This window comes from Mirounga leonina, unplaced genomic scaffold (assembly GCF_011800145.1).
Source record: "Mirounga leonina isolate KUSES-001 unplaced genomic scaffold, KU_Mleo_1.0 Mir_96, whole genome shotgun sequence".
Lineage (NCBI taxonomy): Eukaryota > Metazoa > Chordata > Mammalia > Carnivora > Phocidae > Mirounga > Mirounga leonina.
Genome location: NW_023270871.1, coordinates 1746948 through 1769907, shown reverse-complemented (window position 1 = coordinate 1769907; position 22960 = coordinate 1746948). Strand labels below are relative to the sequence as shown.

The window sequence follows — 22960 nt, the reverse complement described above, 5'->3', positions numbered from 1 at the left end:
AATCCAGGAATGGAGGTCGACTTCTCTTGGGGGTTTTCTTCTAGAGAGTAGACACAAGCTACTCCCAGGGAGTAGACACTACTTCCAGGGAGTAGCGTCTCAGAGATTTTAAGCAAATATCTAGGGAAATGGAGTATGCGGGTGACAGTATGAGGTCACCAGAGCAGTTAGGAGGTGGGAAAATTCGTGGAAGGGTCCCTAAAATGGGGATGGGTGCGGGTCACCTGGAGGTGGAACTATCTTGGAAGCAAATTCCTGAGGTCCCCGCATTCCTGGTTCAGAGTACCTTCTCTGCGGAGAGTGTGGCGATTCCGCGGACAGAGAGGGGTTAAGGAGAGCTCACTAACCCCTCCTTCCCGATGTCCGGGGTTAGGAAGGGTGAGGACAAATTAGCCAGTGGAGCAAGCACCCTGGGTGGTGGAGCAGAAGGGCAAGAAACCGCAAACGGAAGAGAACACAGGCGGGGTCCATCTCTCACGTCTTCCCAATCTGCCCGCCAGAGCATTTCCTTGGCTCCGAGCGGAGCGTGTCCCCAGGGCGCACAGGTCGCTGCGCTGTGCGAGGCGCGGGGCGCAGGGCTCAGCGCACTGGGCTGGGCTCCCCGGCTCACAGCAGAGCGAGCATGGCGGGGCAGCGGGCGCTGCTGCTCGCTGGCTTCCTTCTGCCTGGGTTCCTGCTCTCGGAGGCCGCCAAAATTCTAACTCTGTCTTTGGTGGGTGAGTGCTTGGCGGGAGAATCAGGCGCGTCCCAGACACCCGCGGGAAGGCTCAGTCAAATAGCTCTGGGTAGAGGGTCACTCCAGGTGGTTTTCCAGACTGGGCTTGGGTCCCAGGCTAGAGGGGGAAGAGGCAGGAGGGGGTTGTGGGGCAATGAGGGGCCCCTACCACCGAGAGGTGAAGAAACTTCCTGAGAAAATAGAATACTTTTTCCTCGCTCTTCCTACTCAGATTTGCTCTCCTAGGCGCGGGAAATGGGTCCAGAAGTTTGCGATCCCTCTCAGTGCTGGAGACCCGGGGCTGCCTCCTCCAGGGAGCGGGCTGCAAATTCAGAGGCTCCCCCTAAACTTCTGGGTGGCGCGCAGCCATTGCCAATAGAGACTGTAGGAGCTTGTGCAGGCTCTTGGAGGCCAGGGAAAGGAGCTTATGGGGGGCAGAAGCACTAATTTTCTGACACTGCATGGGAGCCACAGTGGAGCAGGGAAGGTATTTCAATGACACCTAGGAGGGTGGAGTGCTATCCATCCCGAGGAAACTTGGAGAACTGGCCAGGGCTGGGGACTGGACCTTGGACATTCGGGTCTCGCCAATGCCCGCTCCTTTCACCAGTGCTGCTGGAAGTGTTTGAAGGATTCGGGAGACTGTTAATTCTGCATTTTGTGGCCCCAGTTTTACTTCCTTTACTTTTGCACCAAAGGGAATAGAAGATGAAAAGGAAAAGAGATAAAGGGAAAAGGATCAGGATAAGGGGTCATCATAAGATAAAGGGACAAGGATCAGGATAAAGGGTTATCATAAGATGGAGCTTTCCCAAGATTGTATTTCCATCCACAGTGGGCTCTTTTACGTAACTGTGTATAGATCACTGGGAATCGGGGAAATCTTAGAGCTGGAAAGAACCATAAATAATCGCATTTAGCCCCCACAGTGTTTTCCTGAACAGGAAACTAAGGGTCAGGACATCAGGCACCTTTTGTCAGAGCACACCAGGCCTCCCTAATGGTACACATCAGGAATTTAGTTGGGGTTTCTTATCCCAAGACCAGCCTGTCCACAGCTTCCAGTCTCGCGCACTTTTCAGTGGGTTTAAAAAAAACAAACAAACAAAAAAAACAACTCTTTAAGAAACCCTATAACTCCTTTTGAACTCTTTTTTTTTGTCGCGTTTTGATTGTTAATACTGGCGATACCAAAGAGCTCCCTCACCTCTTCAAAGCGTGTGTCCTCTGGACTCTGAGAGGGAACGGGTGTGGTTTGGAGGCGTTGGAAGCCCCACCTCTGGCCCAGAATGTACCGGGCTCACCAAGACCCTCAGGAAAGGCCGCGCGTGCGGGCTGGCTTCTCCCGCGTATCCTTTTCTTCCAAGGGTTAAATGTGAAGCCAGAACAGGGAGCCTGAGGGAGTAGGAGTTTGTGTTTTATATAATCCGTGTTACCTCAGGCAACACAAGCACAGATTTTAAAAACTAGGGTAATTTCCGGTAATTTCCACAGATACACACCGTTGCAGTAGTCCGACATCCCTCTCTGCTGACCCAGTCATGCCGGGACTTGCATCTTCCAAACAGCTCCCACTTCCCAACTTGGGCAAATTCTATTCCTTCCCTCCTGGTCTGACTTTCTCTGCTACTGAGACTCATAGATTCAACCAAATGTCCCATGATTCATATGGTTTTGGATAAGATTTAGTGTGATAGAACCTGTACCTCCCCAGATGATCAAGCTTCTGTTTCCTTAGGATCCCAGGATTTTCCTAGGATGGGTGATGCCCCAGTCTCTCATGCACACAGGATCCTGTAATTCCACCTCAAGGGCCCACAGTTATTCGGAATGCCTTAATTTGATGTTCAGCAAAATTCAGGCCCCAACTGAGAAACATCCTGCCAAGTGTATATGAATCTCAAGGATTTTGGCTCTAAGTGGTGGCTCAGCTTCATTCTGGTCCAATGGCTCTTTCTTGGACTGATATTCAAGTTCGCATGTTTCTGCCTCCTACACTAGCATAGATTTCCAAAGAGTAAGATTCCAGAACAAACTCTGACTAATTGTCCATTGGGAATCCTTCACGCTCATATAGAGCCCTGTGCCACACTTTACACAAGTACAGTTATTTCTTTAGAGCACAGTATCTCCATAAGGCCTGGCTAAAATTAGCATATACTTAGGATCAGGAATTCCTTAAGGCATAAGCAGAGAAGCTTTGTCACACTGATGTTTGGTCATTTTTGTGACTGGAGTCACAATGAGGATCTGATGGGGGTTTGCCAAAATCAAGATTTGGGCCACTGGGCCCTGGGTGAGTGGCTGGGGCTTACCCAAATGGAGATGAAGCTCATCTTCCTCTACTCACCATCAGCTTTCTGTCGGCTAATTCTCATCTCCTGGATCTCTTAACCTATCAGCTTTAGGCATTTTATTATCCTCATTTCAAAAGTGAAGTTGTACATTGTTCCTAGGTGGAAGCCATCATCTACTGCTGGACCGGGTGTCTCAAATTCTTCAAGATCATGGTCATAATGTCACTATGCTTCACCAGAGAGGAAATTCATTAATATCAGGTATCTTTTCTCACCATTTTTTTATTTCTTCTACTCTATGCAAAGTGTAGAGTAAAACAATACCTTTTGCTTAGAAAACTGTTTTTAAAATCTAATTGGACTGAAAGAATGAAAAGTGTGTGTGTGTTTGTGTGTGTGTGTGTTTGCGTGTGTGTTAATGTAAGGTGTTGGAAAACTTCTTGGCTCTATCTCCCAGCACTCCACACTCTGTAGTCCCATATTTTCCCCCCTTACCTTGCCTTCCACTTCATCCCAAGCAACCCTCCATATATTGCAGATTATTTTGGTAAATGGTACTTCATAACAGCTTGAAAGCATGTGAACAGAGTGTTCAGCCAAACATGCCATTTTCTTTTCTTATATCACAGATTCCTTTTTTTTATATCATACATCACTTTCTCCTTGTATGGTATCTGAAATCTAAGAAAACTTTCTTAAGAAATCCCTTATTTATCCAGCTAAGATCAGAATCTATCACTGAGATGATTTTGTTTTCTAGAAAAATCAATGCCTGGTCAACAGTTTGTGTATAATGATGTTGGACGTTCTTAAATGAATCATTGAATCCAATGAATTTTAGCTAAAATGAGCAAATCTTATCAACTCTTTTCTGTTGAAAGACAAGAAAACAGCAGCCCAGAGAACTGAAATGGTTTGCTTAAGGTGATATGGCAGGTTAATAATAGTGTTGGGTGGATTTAGGACTTTAAGCTCTGGATTGCTCAATCTGAAGTTTTCTCAGGCTTTGATTTAAAAAAAGATGCAGTTTTAAGCAGCATCTTCAGGGAATAAAATTCTGAAAAATTATAAAACTTTGAAGGTGATCAGGCTTTGTTGTTGTTCAGATTTTGTTAAAACAATTTTTTCTGTGAAAATTTCTTTCAAGATTTTTATTGTGGTAAAATATACACAGCATAAAATTGACCTCTTAAACATTTGATTTTTAAGTTTAGTGACTTTAAGTACATTCATATTGTTATGCAACCATCACTGCTGTTGCTCTCTAGAACATTTCCCTCATCACAAATGAGAACTCTGTACTGATTATATGGTAACTGCCAACTACCCCTTGTGGGCAGCCCTTGGTAACCATTATTCTACTTTATTTCTCAATAATTTGGCTATTCTAGATATCTCATTTAAGTAGAAACATACAATATTTGTCTTTTTGTGTCTGGCTTGTTTCACGTTGCATAATGTCTTCAAGGCTCATCCATGCTGTAGTATGGATCACAATTTCCATCCCTTTTTAAGACTGTATAATGTTCCATTGTAAGTATATGCCACATTTTGTTAATCCAGACATCTGTCGATGGACATTTGGGTTGTTTCCACCTTTTGGATATTTTGAATAATGCTGCTATGAAAACTGGTGTACCAATATCTATTTGAGTCCCTACTTAAAATCATTTAAATCACCTTCTAGATTAGGTTCTGCATTCATCACTGAACGTTATTTATATACATATCTTTTTGCATCTGTGTTGACCACAGACATGATTAAATAGCTGTAGTGTATTATTTTCAAGGTAGTTATTCTTAATTTTGAAAATTGCAATTAAATTTAATTAAAAATTTTAATGAAATTAAGTTAAATTAAAATTTTAGATTGATTAAAAAATAATTCTGGTAGTTTCCATGAATTTTGAGAAACTAATAAAAGCTTCAGACCTTCTACCCCTTTAATAAATATATGTACACAAAAATCTATAAACAATTTGGGGAGTTCATGGATCCCTTCAGTTTTTTTTTTTTAATTAGTTTCAGAGGTAGAATTTAGTGATTCATCAGTTGCATATAACACCCAGTGCTCATTATATCAAGTGCCCTCCTTAATGCCTATCACCCAGTTACCCCATGCCCCCCCCACCTCCCCTCCAGCAACCCTCAGTTTGTTTCCTAGAGTTAAGAGTCTCTTATGGTTTGTCTCCCTCTCTGATTTTGTCTTGTTTTATTTTCTCCTCTCTTCCCCTATGATCCTCTGTTTTGTCTCTTAAATTCCACATATGAGTGAATTCATATGGTATTTGTCTTTCTCTGACTGACTTATTTCACTTTGCATAATACCCTCTAGTTCCATCCATGTCATTGCAAATGGCAAGATTTCCTTTTTTTGATGGCTGAATAGTATTCAATTGTGTGTATATACCACATCTTCTTTATCCATTCATCTGTCGATGGACATCTGGACTCTTTCCATATTTTGGCTATTGTGGATATTGCTGCTATAAACATTGGGGTGCAGGTGCCCCTTCGAATCACTATGTTTGTATCCTTTGGATAAATTCCCAGTAGTGCAATTGCTGGATCGTATGGTAGCTCTATTTTCAACTTTTTGAAGAACCTCCATCCTGTTTTCCAGAGTGGCTGCACCAGCTTGCATTCCCACCAACAGTGTGGGAGGGTTCCCCTTTCTCCGCATCCTCACCAACATCTGTCTGTTTCCTAAGTTGTTATTTTAGCCATTCTGACTGGTGTGAGGTGGTATCTCATTGTGGTTTTGATTTGTATTTCCCTGATGTCGAGTGATGTCGAGCATTTTTTCATGTGTCTGTTGGCCATTTTTATGTCTTCTTTTGGATCCCTTCAGTTTTATCCTTAGTTTCCAGGTTTAAAAGTCTAGAGTTTCTTCCAATATTCCCCAATCACAGGTATTTCTGAGGCTTTGAAACAGCGTATTAATTCTTTACCTTAGGAATAGAGCTTGACTAGATGTCTGCAAATGGGGAAAACACATGATTGAGTTATTATTTCTGGCCTGATGCCCATTTCAGTGCATTGTAACATTTGAACCATTTATTAACTCCTTGTTTGGACACACTTCCCCATCTTGTTCATTTATTTACTACTTTAATAAAGAAATGATATCAGATTGAAGAAGCAAAGATTTTCAATATTCACATACACTACTGCTCCAACCAATATCTGGCATTATAATTGGGTTATTGATAGAGGTTGGAAAAATATTAAGAAGCATGATAGAGTAAGTCTAGATAGTCTTGAAGAGACTATTGGTAGAAATGTGGATGTTAGGAACTCTGTTGCAATATATAAAAATATCAAATCATTATGTTTTACACCTGGAGCTAATGTAATGTTACATGTCATTTGTGTCTTAATAAAAAATATAAGAACTCTGCTAATGAGGACTAAGAAGGAAGTAAGGAGCATGGTAGAGAAAATCTGTGTTGTCTGAGACAATATGTAAATCATCATAAACACACTTCTGGTAAAAATACAGATGGTAAGGATTTCTTGCTTCTTATAGTAAAATGTGAGAGGAAAGAGATAAATTGAAGGAAGAACCATTAAGCATAAAGAAATGAAGACTTCATGATTTGGGAAATTCTCAGCCTATCCAGATTGCAAAAGAGTCTAAAATTAGGGGATTTGCTGCCAGCAAAGAGAAAACCAGTGGTGTGTCTGGATAACCTCTTGCTGTTGCCTCTGAATAGATCAGAATATTCAGTCTCACAGAGCTCTTTAAATATTGTGTGTGTGAATCATGAGTCCCCTCAGCCCTGTTGGCTGAAGCCAAAAGTAGAGGTGAAATTCTTTTTAAAGATCTGTGTAGCAGCTCTTGTCTAGCAGAGTGAATTCCCATGATATACCCAGAAGATCCATAAGGTACTTGCGAATTTTATACAGGATAAATACTGCCAATTTGGACCAAAAGGACAGAGAAAGAGTGACATGAAAGAAGGTCATTGAACTCAGAAACACACTCGTAAACTATTTAGCTGAGAACTTATGCTACCTTTCATGAAGAACAAATGAAAAGTCTGAGTGTGAAGCAGTGAGTACAAAGGGTAGAACTTCAAGCTTACAGTGCTGAGCTTCAAGTCACAGCAGGTTATTTCCAGTTTTTAAAACCTAACATGGTCTGCCCAGTTGGATGTCAACATTTCTTAGGACCAGAAATTCATATTTTCCTTCCATTTTGTTCCACTTTGAATGATAATATCTGTAACTGGTATCTTAATGTTTCTTGGAAGCAGATAAACTTATTTCCTAATTTTCATAGGTCCACAGATGGATCGTATCAAGATTGTCACACCCATACTTTATTGAATTATTTGGATAATATAATTTGGGACATTCAAGCTAATGACATTAAGATGAAATTTTGAACTATGAATTAGTGATGTGATGGTTTGAGACTTGTGGGAATGTTGGGATGGAGTGATTATATTTTGTATGTGATATGGACATGAGTGTTTGAGGTCCAGAAAGCAGAACATGGTGGTAGAAGATAATGTCCCCACCCAAAGATATGCTCTAATCTTTAGAACCAATGAATATACTGCCTTACATGGCAAAGGAACTTTGCAGATGTGATAAACATAAGGATTTTGAGATGGGAATATTGTCTTGGATTATCCATTTGGGCTCTATATAGTTCCAAGAGTCCTTCTAAAAAAAAAGAGATGATTGGGGAGGTGGGAGGGATATGGGGTAACTGGGTGATGAACATTAAGGAGGGCACTTGATGTAATGAGCACTGGGTGTTATATGCAACTGATGAATCACTAAACTCTGCCTCTGAAACTAATAATACACTATATGTTAATTAACCGATTTAAAAAAAAGAGAGATGACAGGAGAGTAAGAGAAGGAAATGTGATAATGGAAGGAAAGTCAGATGATGGATGATGTCATTGTCAGTCAAAAGGAGGCCATGAGCCAAGGAATGAAGACAATCACTAAAAGATGGAAAAGGCAAGAGAATGTCTTTCAGAGGCTCCAAAAGGAATGCTGGCCTGCCCACAACTTGCTCTTGTCCTAGTGAGACCCATTTTGGACTTCTGATCTCCAGAATTATAAGATAATAAATTTGTAATAAGTTTATAGTCATTTACTACAGTAGAGATTGGAGACTAATACTGCTATCAACAGGTGGTCTAGAGAACTCCAGGAAGCATGGGAAGAGGTTGCTGAAGCCTTTATAATGAATGCAAATGTGGGGGGCACTAATGACAGTGCGTATTGTATTGTAGTTTGGACAGATTTTAGATCTTTTTGTTATTTGGCCTTATTCAAAGTGGGCTGATTTTCAAAAATAAGTATAAATGGATTTAAGGAAAATGTATAAATCAGAAATATATTGCCTCCAGATTGCAAAAAGGCTTAAAAGTTTTTGGACTTCATGAGATATTGTGGTGTTATGAATCAATATTTGTTTCTTTTTTTTTTTTTTTAAAGATTTTATTTATTTATTTGACAGAGAGAGAGACAGCGAGAGAGGGAACACAAGCAGGGGGAGTGGGAGAGGGAGAAGCAGGCTTCCTGCCGAGCAAGGAGCCCCATGCGGGGCTCGATCCCAGGACCCTGGGATCATGACCTGAGCCGAAGGCAGACGCTTAACCGACTGAGCCACCCAGGCGCCCCTCTTTTTTTTTTTTTTTAATAAAGATTTGGTTCATTTATTTGAGAGAGAGAGAGAGATAACATACAAGCAGTGGGAGGGGCAGAGGGAGAGGGAGAAGAAGAAGCAGACTCTTCACTCAAAGGGGATCCCAACTTGGGGCTCGATTCCCAGGGCCCCGAGATTGACCTGAGCCAGAGTCAGATGCTTAACCAACTGAGCCACCCAGGTGGCCCAGTAGTTGTTTCTTGATAGTGTCATGGATAGAGAGGCCTTAAATGATCAAATAATTCCTAGGAATTTAACCAATGTCCTAGGCCTTGAGCTTTGTGTGGGGCAATGGCACATCCCTTTCTGTGCACTCCTGTGGGAATGTTTCTCTGTCCTGAATAAGTATGTCAAATGAATCTCCTTAGAGTGGGATATTTTCAATATAATGTCCTACCTGGGCTCCTGGTGAAAGTTGGATATGGTTAAGATTTTGCCAATAAAATTGTGGCCAATAGTAGGATGTTGAAATACCCCATGGATAACTAGTTAAAGGTGCACTGTGTCCTTTCCAAAGTGAAGGCAAACTGATGTTGAGAGTCTGTTGACATAGGTACTGAAGAGCCTACTAGCCAAATCTATGATTGCAAAGTATTTGCCAGAACATACTTGGATAGCAGTACTTTCACTAGGATTGGGCTTGGTAGTTTCAATGTGTAAGACTGTGCATTAATCTATCCCCAGTTTACACACATTTGATTGGATGTTATGACTGATGAAAGCATACAAGTATAAGAGAGTATGGAATATTTATTACTCAAATAATAAGGCTTATTATTATTATTTTTTTTTTAAGAAGAGTAGGAAAGGCTCCTAAGTCAATCTGAAAAATGGCTTTCCAGAGGAGGGAGGGATGACTAGTTTGAGTTTTCATTGTGGGTAGAGAGTTGAGATGTGTTGAGGGTTCCCCCTTATTGGTCTTTACTTGCATGGTTTGAAACTTCCACTATGGCCAAGGGTAGGAGCATGTTGACTTTCTTAATAGTTTGCCCAAGTGAAACACTGAAGAGAGAGTGGGAGATAGGGCTTGAAAACTGTCAGGAGTCAAACATCATAAATGGACTCAGGCTTTTCATTACACATGGATATGTGGGAAAAGTCATGCTGGTAAGTAGAGGTACAGAGGTCTACTATTTTATGTAAGCTTCTTAGTACTTTTTTGTACTTTTTACTGAATCAAAAAACGATTTGGATTTATCACTCTAAATAATGAAAATGAGCTTTTCTAAAACAGAAAGAGCAGAGGCTCTGGAATCAAACAGACTTTATCACTTCCTATGTGTGCAATTTTCACCACTTATCCTAATTTGCTTAAGATAATTACCTTTGTATCTTCAATTACCTTTGTTTTCTCATCTGTAAAATGAGACAAATAGCTATAGCTTATGGAAGCTTTAAAAAAATTTTTTTAAAGATTTTATTTATTTATTTGCGAGAGAGTGTGAGAGAGAAAGCACAAGCACGGGGGAGGGGTAGAGGGAGAGGGCGAAGAAGGCTCCCTGTTGAGCAGGGATCCAGATGTGGGGCTCGATCCCAGGAAGCTTCCAGGGCGCCTGGGTGGCTCAGTCAGTTAAGCATATGACTCTTGATTTCGCCTCAGGTCATGATCTCAGGGTCCTGAGATTGAGCCCCTCATCGGCCTCTGCACCCAGCAGAGTCTGCTTGAAATTCTCTTCCTTGCTCTCTCTCTCCCTCTGCCCCTTCCCTCACTCACATGTGCTCTCTCTCTCTCAAATAAATAAATATTAAAAAAATAAATGGAAGCTTCCATAACTTTAAATTGAGAAGCACTCCTTAATCAGTGTAAGGTTCTCAATACATGTTATCATTTTATAAGATTGAATGAATGAGAATGCAACCAAACCATATAAAAATAGTTCAAAAGGCAAACATTCAAATAAATATAAAATTATTTGAACAAACAAATATTGATCTTATCACACTAATGTTAATCCATGTTTTGTGACATACTTAACATTTTTAACCCATGGGTGTTTTTTAGATTTTAAAGAGAAGGAAAAATCATACCAAGTTATTTCTTGGCTTCCACCTGAAGATTATAACAAAAGATTGAAGGAGAATTTTGATTTTCTTATGGGAGAAGCTTTGAGTGACAGGTAATTGTTATTTTTAATTATTTGAACCAAAGAGTCAATTTTAGTGATACAAATGAATGGATGGATGGATGGATGTTTGGACTGAAGACATAAGAAAGGGATGGATGGATGGGTGGGTAGATGAAGGGATACATGATGAGTGGATGGTTGGGGAAACAAGTATTCACACCAAATTATCCAATTCAGTCACTGGAGATTCTTCTTTGCTCTGCACTGTCCCTGTTCCATGAATGGATTTCTGTAGAAAGTAGAGGCTGTTCCTTCTGGGACATCCTTTCAACACTTCTCTTACATCTTTGCTTATAACCTCCCCAACACAGAAGTATAGGTACCTCAACCTATCACTGTTGGTAGGGAAATGAAAGTGACCTTCTTCCACTTATTTTTCCTTCTTTTCTTCACATATATTCCATTCATGGTGGGGGAGACTTATGAACATTGATTTTGTAGTAGTTGAACATCTGGTCATGTAAAGTCCTTTAAAAAAAATTTATATGCTGGGGCAACCCAGAGAGAGAGAGAAAGAGGGAGAGAGAGAGAGAGAGAGGGAGTGAGCAGGAGTGGGGGGAGGGGCAAAGTAAGAGCCAGAGAGAGAGAGAGGGAGAGGGAGAGAATCTCAAGCAGACTCCCTGCTGAGCATGGAGCCCGATGGAGGGCTCAATCTCACAACCCTGAGACCATGACTTGAGCTGAAATCAAGAGTTGGATGCTTTACCGACTGAGCCACCCAGGCACCTGGCCATATAAAGTCCTTGTAAAAAGCCATCAGTCTTATGCAAAATAAGACATGACTCCTTTTGCCTTATCTGAATGGAAAGGAACACATAACTCCTTCGTCTTAGACATAAATGGGGAAAGACAAAAATCCATGCCTATTTTGAATAATTACAGTGGCCTTGCCTTCTTTTTACCTTGAAAATTTTACTTACTAGTCAAGATCTTGCTTACATTTACTTTTTTTCAGAAAGTCTTTTTCCTTAAACTGGGAAGCCACAGTCCCTCCTGTCTAGGTCTGATGTAACCTATTCATTTGATACTTAGTCTATATTATCTTGCACTGTTAGTTATATATTTTAAATACATGCCTTGTCTCTTCTCCCTTAATGTAATATTTTTGGAGACAGGCATAGGTAACCATGCATTCTTAAACATTTTCTTCTGTTTGTTAGCTTAATTTTAAATATGATTAATGCAATATATCCTAGGAATTTTTACAACACTACTGAAATTACCTAAAATATCTGACAATCACGCTCCTTTGTTACATGAAATCTTCAAAAATACACAGCCAAGGATGATTTTTGCCAATTACTTCCATTGTATGACTTGAAGTTGTTCCTAAATATCAGGCAGAGATCTGTATATTGTTAATAAGTTCTTCGCTTCTGGTCCTTCTCTATCTGGGGTGCAATGGTACAGTAGTGTACAATTACAGGGTGCCAGGGTATTGATTCTCTTGGTCCTCCATGTAGCCAGCAGGCCACTGATGTCTTGAGCTTTTGCACTTGTTACCTCTGATACCTTAAAGTGCAGGTGGACATTCTTATCTATTTCCCCATGGGTGTACAAACAGGAAGGAAAGAGTCATATTCTATATAGGCAGTGATGGGAGAGCCTTGTAAGGAGATAGGTCCCTGGAATATTCCCATGGGCAAAGTCTTAATTACATGTTAATACTCTTTATCACTCTCTTCTCTGGACATATCAATCTGCATTGAAGTAAAAAAGCTGATAATATGTTTATTATTAACCAGGCCTTGCTTGGCTTTGCTTTTCCTTTCTCTATTTTCTCTTCTTTTCTCTTCTCTTCTTTCTCTTCTCTTCTCTTCTCTTCTCTTCTCTTCTCTTCTCTTCTCTTCTCTTCTCTTCTTTTTTTCTCTTCTCTTCTCTTCTCTTCTTCTCTTCTCTTCTCTTCTCTTCTCTTCTCTTCCCTCTCTTCTCTTCTTTTTCTTTCATTGCCAAACTTGTGGGCATAGAAAGGTGAAATTCCCATCTTAGCTGAGGTTTGAGTTCTAATGTGATAAAATAGTCCCTTCGGTGAGGTGATCTATCACATTAGAATACACAGTGATTTTTTTTTCAGATGTAGTATTCTATAATTTATCAGTTGCGTATAACACCCAGTGCTCATCACATCACATGCCCTAGAATACAGTGATTTTTAAAAATAGCCTATATGATCAATATTTATGGAACTGTGTCATCAAGTGACTTCCACAGTTTGGCTGAGTAAACAAGAAAATCACTCATAAAAAGTCAGTGTGTAAAAGAAATGGTAATGAGAACATTACAGAATTTATCAAGTAGAAAGAGTTCTATGAGGGCGCCTGGGTGGCTCAGTCGTTAAGCATCTGCCTTCGGCTCAGGTCATGATCCCGGGGTCCTGGGATCGAGTCCCACATTGGGCTCCCTGCTCAGCAGGAAGCCTGCTTCTCCCTCTCCCACTCCCCCTGCTTGTGTTCCTAATCTCGCTGTCTCTCTCTCTGTCAAATAAATAAAATCTTTAAAAAAAAAGAAAGAAAGAAAGAAAGAAAGAAAGAAAGAAAGAAAGAAAGAAAGAAAGAAAGAAAGGTTTCTATGAGATTTGCTATGGTCAGAGAAGCTTCCCAGAGCAGAAGGTCCAACAGTGACAATTTGTTTTCAGTTAACATAATTCAGTTGTGCTTGTGGATTTCAAGAATTAAGAACTCAAAGTCATAGTTTTTTGAATAAAGTGGCATAGAGAGTGCTTGGGATTTGGATGAGAGAAGGAAGAGGAGGGGAGGAAGGGAACACTCTCCAGAGCAGAGCATGTTCTCAGAGTAACTGAGATGAGGGTATTTATGGACAGTGGTAGAATAGGTGCACTGCTGCTAGATGTGGTCTTGCTCACCTGCGGTATTTTCTTTGTAGACCAAGGTTCCTTTATGTATTGTGAAATTAACAACTCCAGTGAATATTCACCATTCTTCTTTTCTTTCTTACAGATACACATTTGGAAAGTTTTTAAGCTTTATGGAGCAACTGGGGCTTCAGTGCAGTCATTTTCTAAGGAGAAAGGATATCATGGACACCTTAAAGAATGAGAACTTTGACCTAGTGATAGTTGAAAATTTTGACTACTGTCCTTTCCTGGTTGCCGAGAAGCTTGGAAAACCATTTGTGTCCATTCTCTCTTCCTCGTTTGGCACTATAGATATTGGACTGCCAAACCCCTTGTCTTATGTGCCAGTATTCCATTCCTTCCTAAGTGACCACATGGACTTCTGGGGTCGAGTGAAGAATTTTCTGATGCTCTTTGATTTTTCCATAAGCCAATGGCAAATCCAGTCTGTGTATGACAACACCATCAGAGAGCATTTCCCAGAAGGCTCTAGGCCAGTTTTGTCTCATCTCCTAAAGAAAGCAGAGCTGTGGTTTGTTAACTCTGACTTTGCCCTTGAATTTGCTCGGCCCCTGCTTCCCAACACTGTGTATGTTGGAGGCTTAATGGCCAGAGCTGTTAAACAAGTGCCACAAGTAAGTGATTAGTACTCAATATGGACTTCATGCAGAGCTCTGCAGTGCAGAGTTGGTGGCTCCCATGCCAGTGGGAACTGGGACAGAGTAGGGTGAGGCAAGTGCACCTAAGACATGGTTTTTAAGGAAGACTCACTTTCAGGGTCATGCAATTATAGTGTTAGGACTGAATAACCCTGAGATTGAGGACCTCCTTACGTAGTATACCCGGGATCCTCTTCAGTTCTGGCGCTGGTGGGATAAGCTTTTCATTTTTTTTTTTTTTTTCAGTAATCTCTAAACCCCACAAGGGGCTCAAACTCACAACACGAAGGTTGAGAGTTGCATGCTCTTTCCACGGAGCCATCCAGGTGCCCTGGGATAAGGCTTTTAATAAGTTAATATTTTCATGTGCATTTTGTATGATCATATGTATAGTAACTGTGGGGCAAGCATCCATTACGTGTGAGAATTGTTAAAGAGATGAGTTAGTCACAATGAAACACACAATACTATGTAACCAAGGTGGGACTGTGTGGGACTGACAGTAAGAACTGTGGACATCATCACCAGCATCCCCAGCCTGTAGAGCCCTAGTTCCTGATTCCACATAGACCTTCTGATTTGATTGATCTGGGGTCAGTCCTGGGCATTGTAAATTGTGAAAGCTGCCGAGCTGGTTTGAAGGCATAAACTCAGAACTCCTGCAGTAGAAGTTTTTAAAGGGAGGGGAGCTAAGATGAGTTGGCTTCCTGTTGCCTATCAGCACTGGGTTGCCATTTTATGGAATTTATCTTATTTAATATCTTGCCACCTGGAGGGAAGTATGATGATCTCCATTTTTATAAACAAGGAGACAGGGACTTGGCATAAGTGACTTTCCCACTGCCATTCATTTCGGAGCGAGGGAGACTTGATTTGGCCTGGGTCTTCCAGGCCCCCAAGCGTCCACCCTTCATCGACTGACCTTAAAGTGAGTAAGCAGGGAGAGTTGGAGAATGATCCATGGGCTAGATGGGCTTTGAGTTGATGGCAGGATTTTATGGATGGAGCTAGGGAGGGAAGGAGTTCCAGTTGGAGAGAACAAATAGCTCAGAGTGTCAAAGTAAAAATAAGATAGGCATGACTCTGGGTTCCTTTGGTGACTCTAGCTAGACTGGACCAGAAGATTCAATTGCATAAATATAGCCAGGCCAGATTGCAGGAGACTTTACTTGATAAGAAGGTGGGTTATAGGCCTTCGTTATAGGGTAGGGGGAGGGGATTGTTAAGCAGGAGCATAATGGAAGTAAGGGTTGTAATGGCTGTGAGAAGAAGAGGCTTTTTTCAAAAAATTTTCTCTATATTTTCCAGTTTTTACGTAGTGTCTCATGTGGCTTTTTTAATTAAAAAGAACAACAAAGCTGTAGTCAAAGTGGTCCTTTGAGATGGTAAATCAAGCAGTGTTATGCTGGATGGAATCATTCCAGGGATGAGGGTCTAGAAGCTGGGGAAGGGGGGCTCCAGTAGTCCAGAGTCAGGGTCTGAAGAAATACTTGAAGCAAGAATTGACCAAAACTGTGTTAAAGCCAAGATTACAACATTAAATCCCAACCTTCCTTAAGTATTGCCTGAGGACTTTAAAAAATAAACTGCCCAAGTTTGGAGTTAGGACTGGGCACTACCATTTTTTATCTTCTTATGTGGATATAATTTGCAGTTGTGTGGGTGAGCCACTGAGGCAGAAGATAAATTACAAAGATCAGTTAATAAGAATATCACAATGTATCAGAGCAAAGCACTGTACGTGGTACAGAGTGTGAGTAGTCAGGAGCCTTTCTCCATTTCTAATACTTATGCTAGAGGCCTTCTCCCAGCTTCTCCAATGTAGCCTCAGATGTAGCACCTCTCTCTGCTGGACCCTAACACCCCACCAGTATTCTTCCTATACTACCATTTTCTGGTGGCCTTGGAAAATTCCCAAGTGACCATGTCTCCACTGACCTACGATGAGCAGAGGGTCTAGGATGGCCCTGACATCAGGATTTTAAAGAAGAAAGATATTCCCACCAACACCATGGGCATAAGCACCATGCACAGGGTACTGAGCTGTGCCAGGGGCTATTTGCTCAGAGAAGGATAAGAGGGTGTGTTCAGTAAATATCTGGCTTTCATTTCATGGCTGTCTAGGCTTTCATGAACAAATTTGCTCACCTCCTTTTCCTTTCTTACCTTTCTCCAGGAATTTGAGAATTTTATCACCAAGTTTGGAGACTCTGGTTTTGTCCTTGTGGCCCTGGGCTCCATGGTGAGCAACTTTCAAGCCCAGGAACTTCTCAGGGAGATGAACAGTGCCTTTGCTCATCTCTCTCAGGGGGTTATATGGAAATATAAGCCTTCTCATTGGCCCAAAGACATCAGATTGTCAGCAAATGTGAAAATTGTGAACTGGCTTCCTCAGAATGATCTCCTGGGTAAGGACTGCCCAGGTCTGCTTCACCCTTGTCATTTACATATTTTTAGAACTCATCAGGCTCTGACCTCTAGTAGGGCAATCCCATTTGCACTAGAAGGAGCTGCTAATAGCTAAAGGTAAGTCTGCAGAAGGCAGGAACAGAGCAGCCAGCTGGAGTTCTTGGGGCATCAGACCCTACTTCTAATGAGATCAGTGCCCAAACAGCCATCTCCCCTTCACTGTTTTCTATCCCAGGCCAGATGTCGGCAGACATCAAAGTCACCTTGACCTACTGCATTTGGTCTTGAACAGGGTCACCCAAACACAATCTGAAACAACCTATGGATTCTAAAGAAAACATACCGGAAGGATGTTGCCACTGTATTTAGTGGTTCAAGAGTAACTGTTCATCACATGCACTTACATGTATATACATACACCTACTCCTCCCACAAACACATCTTTCTTAGTTATTAAGGTGGGAGCAATTCATAGCTTCACAGCACTGATGCCAATGGTGTCTTCAGGATGCGCCAAAATACCTGAGTGCCAAGATGAATAACCTCATAATCAGTTACTTGGTCCATTTTGTCTCTGGAACCAGAGAGTTCCCTCACCAACCCCCCCCCCCCCAATAGGTTTTCTTTGTGCCCAGTGCTGCTTTTTACAGACCACTTACTCCCATAGCCACTGACAGAATCAAAGGCTCATGATCAAGATAATGACTCAAAATAACCTGGGGAATTGAAGGAACAGATTCCTGGCTCCTCTTCTGCAAATTTAATTCTTTAAGTCTGGAGTGGGGCACATGGTGCACCTTTCAAAGAAGAGACAAGGAGATTTTGATGTGCATCCCAGTTGAGTGACACAGGCTGAGACAAACTCTTCATTTTCAACAATAATCTTAGTTAGCTTTAAATAGGATGGGATGGAAATGCTGGAAATGGAAATACTCAAGTGTAGGGTCTAGTCTCTGCTTTCAAGGGGCTAATCATGTATTTGAGGAGAAAATGCATATAGTATAAATTTTATGATTGCCACATGAGTTACGATGCCAGTGAATGTGTCAGGAATTCAGAGAAGAGGGAAATAAGTTGGCAGGTGAGAAAAGAGTGCTCAAGACAAAGAGAAAGAGAGAGAGATAGAGACAGACACAATGAGAAAATAGAGATGAGCAAAACAAAGGGAGTGACTAGGATGTTAGAGAGAAAGATGGATGGATGGATGGAGAGAGATACGTGCCTTGCTTAGGAGTATTGTCTAGAGAGTCCCCGGAGTCTGAGTCTTAGCTGGGTTCTGGCTAGGGCAAGGAATTTTCATAAAAAGTCAAGGTTTGGAATCCTTTATGTTAGTAACATGCACCTTGGATATGTCCCAAGCAAAATATCTTTATAATGGCTCCAACAGACTTTGAAATTCCCTTGGCATTTTCTTCTACCCTTCCTGTTTTCCGTGGTTTTCTGAAACTTTTCATTCTGAAATTTGTCATTCTGAAATATTCTGCTCTATTTCTTAATTGAAACAGCTCATCCACACATCCGTCTTTTTGTCACCCATGGTGGGATGAATAGCATAATGGAGGCCATCCAACATGGTGTACCCATGGTGGGGATTCCCCTTTTTGGAGACCAGCCTGCAAATCTGAACCATGTAGAAGGCAAAAAGTTTGGTGTCTCTATCCAGCTAAAGCAGATCAAGGCAGAGACATTGGCTCTGAAGATGAAGCAAGTCATAGAAGACAAGAGGTATGAAGCTCTCTGGGCTTGTGGTCACTTAGACTGAATGAAGACATCCAACACAAAGGGCACTGTGTGCCACTTTTTTGCAATAAAAGCTGAAACATCCGAGACACGGAATAATATGTGGGTGATGCTTACAGATGATGTATTTCCTCTGAGAACAAGACTAGGCAATTTGGGTTAGATGTTGAAAACATTTCTGCCTTAAGTGTTGGGAGGACACTGACCTACTTACACAGGGTCTCTGAGAGGTCTTATATTTTGGGGGTGCTTATAGTAGAATTCCAACTGAGTCAGGAGGTTTCCTTTCTGTCCCCCAATATGTCACAGTGTTTCCTGCCTCAGGCCTTTTGTCAGTGCTGCTCCCTAGAACCATCCTTCCCTTCTCTTCACAGTGCTGCCTCCTTCATGACAGTCAGAGTCATCTCCAATGTCCTCTCCTCAGAGGGGCAGGTGGTCTTTGTCTGACAGGCCTAAATGTGCTCTTCTCTCCCACCCTCTTCAATCATAATTCATTTTTCCTTCTTAACACTTCTCAGGATCAGTAACTAACCCAGTTTTTTTCTGTCTTAATTTATTGTGTGTCCCTCACACTAGAAAGTAGAGAGTTAGCTCCTCTGGACAGCCAAGTGTGTCTCTTGTTTTCCCTGGTGTTCCCAGGGCCTAGCACAGGGCCTGCTAAAGTAGGTTTGGATGAATTTCCGTTAAGTGAGGCAGTAAAAGGTCCTATGTTTTCTTAGGTAAATTCCCATCTAGTACAGTGATCTCATATGAAGAGAAAAATTTATTCTTTCTACCTTATAAATAAGAAGGACTGAATAACCTAAAGTTTCAAGGGCATAAACTGACTCAGAACTCAAGACTTATCATATTACCTTGCACAAAGGAGACCCAAATAAGTTCTTGTTAGATGACTGGAAGTCCCCACATAGCTTATGATTCTTAACCCTAGAAAAGTTGTAAGCTCCAGGGTCAGATAACCTCAGACATTTCATTATGTTTGGTATCTCATGAAGAGCAAATGGTCACTTTCTGAAGAATGAGTCTGTGAATTTCATTGGCTATTCAAAGACCTAGATCTGAAATGTCCATAATTTGCTAGCCCTATGATGGTGTCATTTGGGCTGGGATGGTCCCTACACATTGCACATCAGGGCTTGGTATATAATTTGTGGGGCCCAAAGTAAAATGGAAATGTGGAGCCCATTGTTATAAATTTTAAGAATTTCAAGAAAACGACAGCAGAGAATTAAAGCAAGCATAGGACCTGTCTAAGTATAGGGTCTTGTGCAAATGTGTGGGCTGCAGCCCATGAAGCCAGTGCTGGCCAGTATGATGCTCTGAAGAGGCAGAAAGTACAGGCCTTGTCCTGGGCCCCCGTCCCCAGAGTCATGTTTGACATCTAGCCCAGACACCAGCACAAAATAGCTGCTTATTATACATATAATTATTTATAGTATGTGATAAGCCTCCTTGGGTAGAGACTAGCCCTTATAAGACTTAGTCAGTTTTTATAGATTAGCACTTTTAGCGCTAGGCATGGATCTTTGCATGGAGGGACCAGGTTGAACTTTTCCATGGGACCCAGGTAGACTGTGGCAAAGCCAGGCCAACAACTTTTCCTTGAAACTGAGTCTTTTGTGCATATAGATGAAAGTGTGTGTGTGTGTGTGTGTGTGCGCATGTGTGATACGAGGTCTCTAAGACTTCTGAGAGCACATGAGTAACGCCCTGCCTCTGTCTCTGCCAACAGGTACAAGTCAGCAGCAGTGGCCGCCAGCATCATCAGGCGCTCCCACCCCCTGACCCCTGCTCAGAGGCTGGTGGGCTGGATCGACCACATCCTCCAGACAGGGGGTGCGGCACACCTCAAGCCCCACGGCCTGCAGCAGCCATGGCATGAGCAGTACCTGCTGGACGTCTTCTTGTTCCTGCTGCTGGTCACCCTGGGCACCCTGTGGCTCTGTGGGAAGCTGCTGGGCGTGGTGGCCAGGTGGCTGTGTGGGGCCAGGAAGCTGAAGAAGGCCTGATGGAGGTGCAGCCTTGACAGGTGTTTGGGGAGCCACTGGTTGTAGAAGGCTTTCCCCTAGCACAGAACACCCCTGGTGTCTTCCCTATATTGGCACTTGATTTGGCACACAAATTGTGAATTGTGTTTCACTATTTTCTGCCTCTGTTTAGAAATTCTTGTGAAGCGCTCTTGGGGGTCTTTCAAAAAAATTATGGTAATATACATCACATGAAATTGACCATTTTAGCCATTAAGTATAGAGTTTAGTGGCATTAAGTACATTCATATTGTGGTTTAAATAATACTACTATCCATCTCCAGAACTTTTCATCTTCCCAAACTAAAACTGCACTGATTAAATAATAACTCCCCATACCATGCGCCCACCCCTGACTCTTGGCAAATCCCTGTTCTACTTCTGTGTCTATGAATTTGATCTCAGGCTTCTTAACCCTCATCAGTGGACTCCTCACTGAGACTCAAACCTTCAGCAGACAGCCCTCATCTTCCTCCCCACTCCCTGTTCCTAGACACAACACCCTGACAAGTCATCCTGTTGTTCTCTGAAAGGGAGGTATATGCAAAACTAACTTCAAAGGCCAAAGAAGCCATGAGACTGAAGAAAAAGGCAAACAGGTCCAGCTTGATGAGAAATGGTTTATTATAAACAATTATCATATGAACAGAAGCCTGTCTTGGGCTGCCACAAGATGAGTAGAGCTCCACAACACCATCTCCAGTTAGACCTGCTTTTATGGCCCTGAAGACTGGGCAGTACATACTGGGGGCTACCAGGAGGGGTCATATCCTGAGCAGATCAAGGAAGCTTTGCCTGGAGGGTATACTTAAGGGTGTGTTAAACAAAAGAAAAGAATGGAGGAAGGGGCTGTACTCAAGAAGGCTTTAGGCCACAGAGCAGTTATCGTGGTGGAATTTCTCAAGATGGCCTTAGTCTGGTTCATATACTTGCCATCTCAGAAACTTTTCAGTCTCTCTCCCTCTTTCTGCTTTTTTCACTTTTTATAATATGACATAAGATATTGGCCTGTTCTTCATTTTGGCCTTTTCTCTTGCACCTCATTTTCACCTCACCTCCAAGCTCAGGAAGCCTGGTCTCTGTCCTACAGTTAGCCAGGTGTGGCCTCTCAGGACTCCACCTGTGGTCTGTGTCCCGAGTCCCTCCTGTGAAGAGCACCCCTTTTGCTGCTTAGACATGGAGCCTGCCTTTGGGCCATAGCTCATGCTGTGGTTTTCACTTCCCACAATTCCCTTCTCGAGATTAACACTCTTAAAAATGTAGTCATGGAGACCTCAAGTACTGGACCTCTGTGTGAGGCTCTGGGGCCTCAGGTCCAGTACTATGGCAGTTCCCAGGATTCTGTTGATTTAAAAAATCATTAATTTGCCACTATGACAGTAATACTTGAATCACGTAAGAAATATAAAAGATGATAAAATGAGAGAAATTTGATGAGAAATGGAATTTCAGTTTCAAAATGTCTCCCCACATCTTATTTCCTAATTATAGGGCAAAAAATAGCAACTTTACAGTGGAGAATATTGGTGAACACCACCTTAAACAAGGGATAGAGTTATCATCTCTAATGATAGGACCATCTGACATCATGTGCTTCCCATTGTGATTCACTGAGATGGAATCAACACCACCTTCGTAGTATTCCCACCAAACTCCCTAATAACCTGAAGTATAATGAGAAACTTCAGGCAAACCCAACTTGGGGTCCATCATTCAAAATAAGCAGCTTGTACTCTTCAAAAAATATCAATGACATGAAAGACAAAGAAGGGCTGAGAACCAATCCTCACTATAGGAGATGAATAGACCTGATAACTCCATGCAGTGTGTGATCCTGGATGACTCCTGCACCAGCGAATTCATATCACAACAGAGGATATTAATCGGACAATTGGAGGGATTGAAATAAGGTTTGTAGATGAAGTAATGTGATTAGATTAATATTCAATGGTGCCTTCCCAATACAAATTATTTTTTTCATTGGGAAGATAGAATGCTTGAACAGATGATAATGGTGAATGTGTATGCATGTAATCACATGGCCTCAAGGACTACCTAGGCCAAACTGAGAGAGAACTTGAAGGGAAATAATGGAATAATATTGAGAGAGTTTAAAAATCTTTCTAATGAATAATTTGAAACATAAGAATAGAACTTTTTGGTGCCCAACACCCAGTCCTAGTTGTGATGCCCATTCAGAATAATAGACTGACCTTTAGAGGTTCAGTGCTTCAGGTCAAGACCTGGCCCTCCAGCGGGGCTTAACACTTAGGGGACACTAACACTTATCACCAGTAAATTACTTTCCAAAGAAACTCTCTGAGCAATAAATGTAGGTAATTTTCTGTTGGGAATCAGTTTCTGAGATCTTGAGATTGGAACACTAGCAGAGATTTTAAGCAGGTACGTGGGGAAATGGGTAATGGGGATGGCAGTATGCATTCAACAGAGCAGTTAGG

At 41.8% G+C, this 22960-nt stretch overlaps 1 protein-coding gene across 2 annotated transcripts; it reads left to right on the top strand.

Moving 5' to 3' along the window:
• Positions 1 to 622: 622 nt before the first annotated feature.
• LOC118006369 (UDP-glucuronosyltransferase 3A1-like) lies at positions 623 to 20483 on the top strand. 2 transcript variants are annotated; one of them, XM_034998999.1, is made up of 7 exons: positions 623 to 716; positions 3172 to 3273; positions 10689 to 10803; positions 13770 to 14301; positions 16502 to 16733; positions 18240 to 18459; positions 20207 to 20483. In XM_034998999.1, exons 1-7 carry the CDS (start codon positions 623 to 625, stop codon positions 20481 to 20483), a joined length of 1572 nt encoding a protein of 523 aa, XP_034854890.1. The 2 variants fall into 2 exon arrangements, with proteins under 2 accessions (XP_034854890.1, XP_034854891.1); XM_034999000.1 differs by lacking the exon at positions 3172 to 3273.
• The last annotated feature ends 2477 nt before the right edge of the window (positions 20484 to 22960 follow it).

Bases quoted from the DNA above. Each gene is read 5' to 3' on its own strand.
- LOC118006369 (XM_034998999.1), top strand. From the start codon at position 623: ATGGCGGGGCAGCGGGCGCTGCTGCTCGCTGGCTTCCTTCTGCCTGGG. The intron at 717-3,171 runs GTGAGTGCTTGG...CATTGTTCCTAG, and splicing joins TCTAACTCTGTCTTTGGTGG to GTGGAAGCCATCATCTACTG. The intron at 10,804-13,769 runs GTAATTGTTATT...TCTTTCTTACAG, and splicing joins GGAGAAGCTTTGAGTGACAG to ATACACATTTGGAAAGTTTT.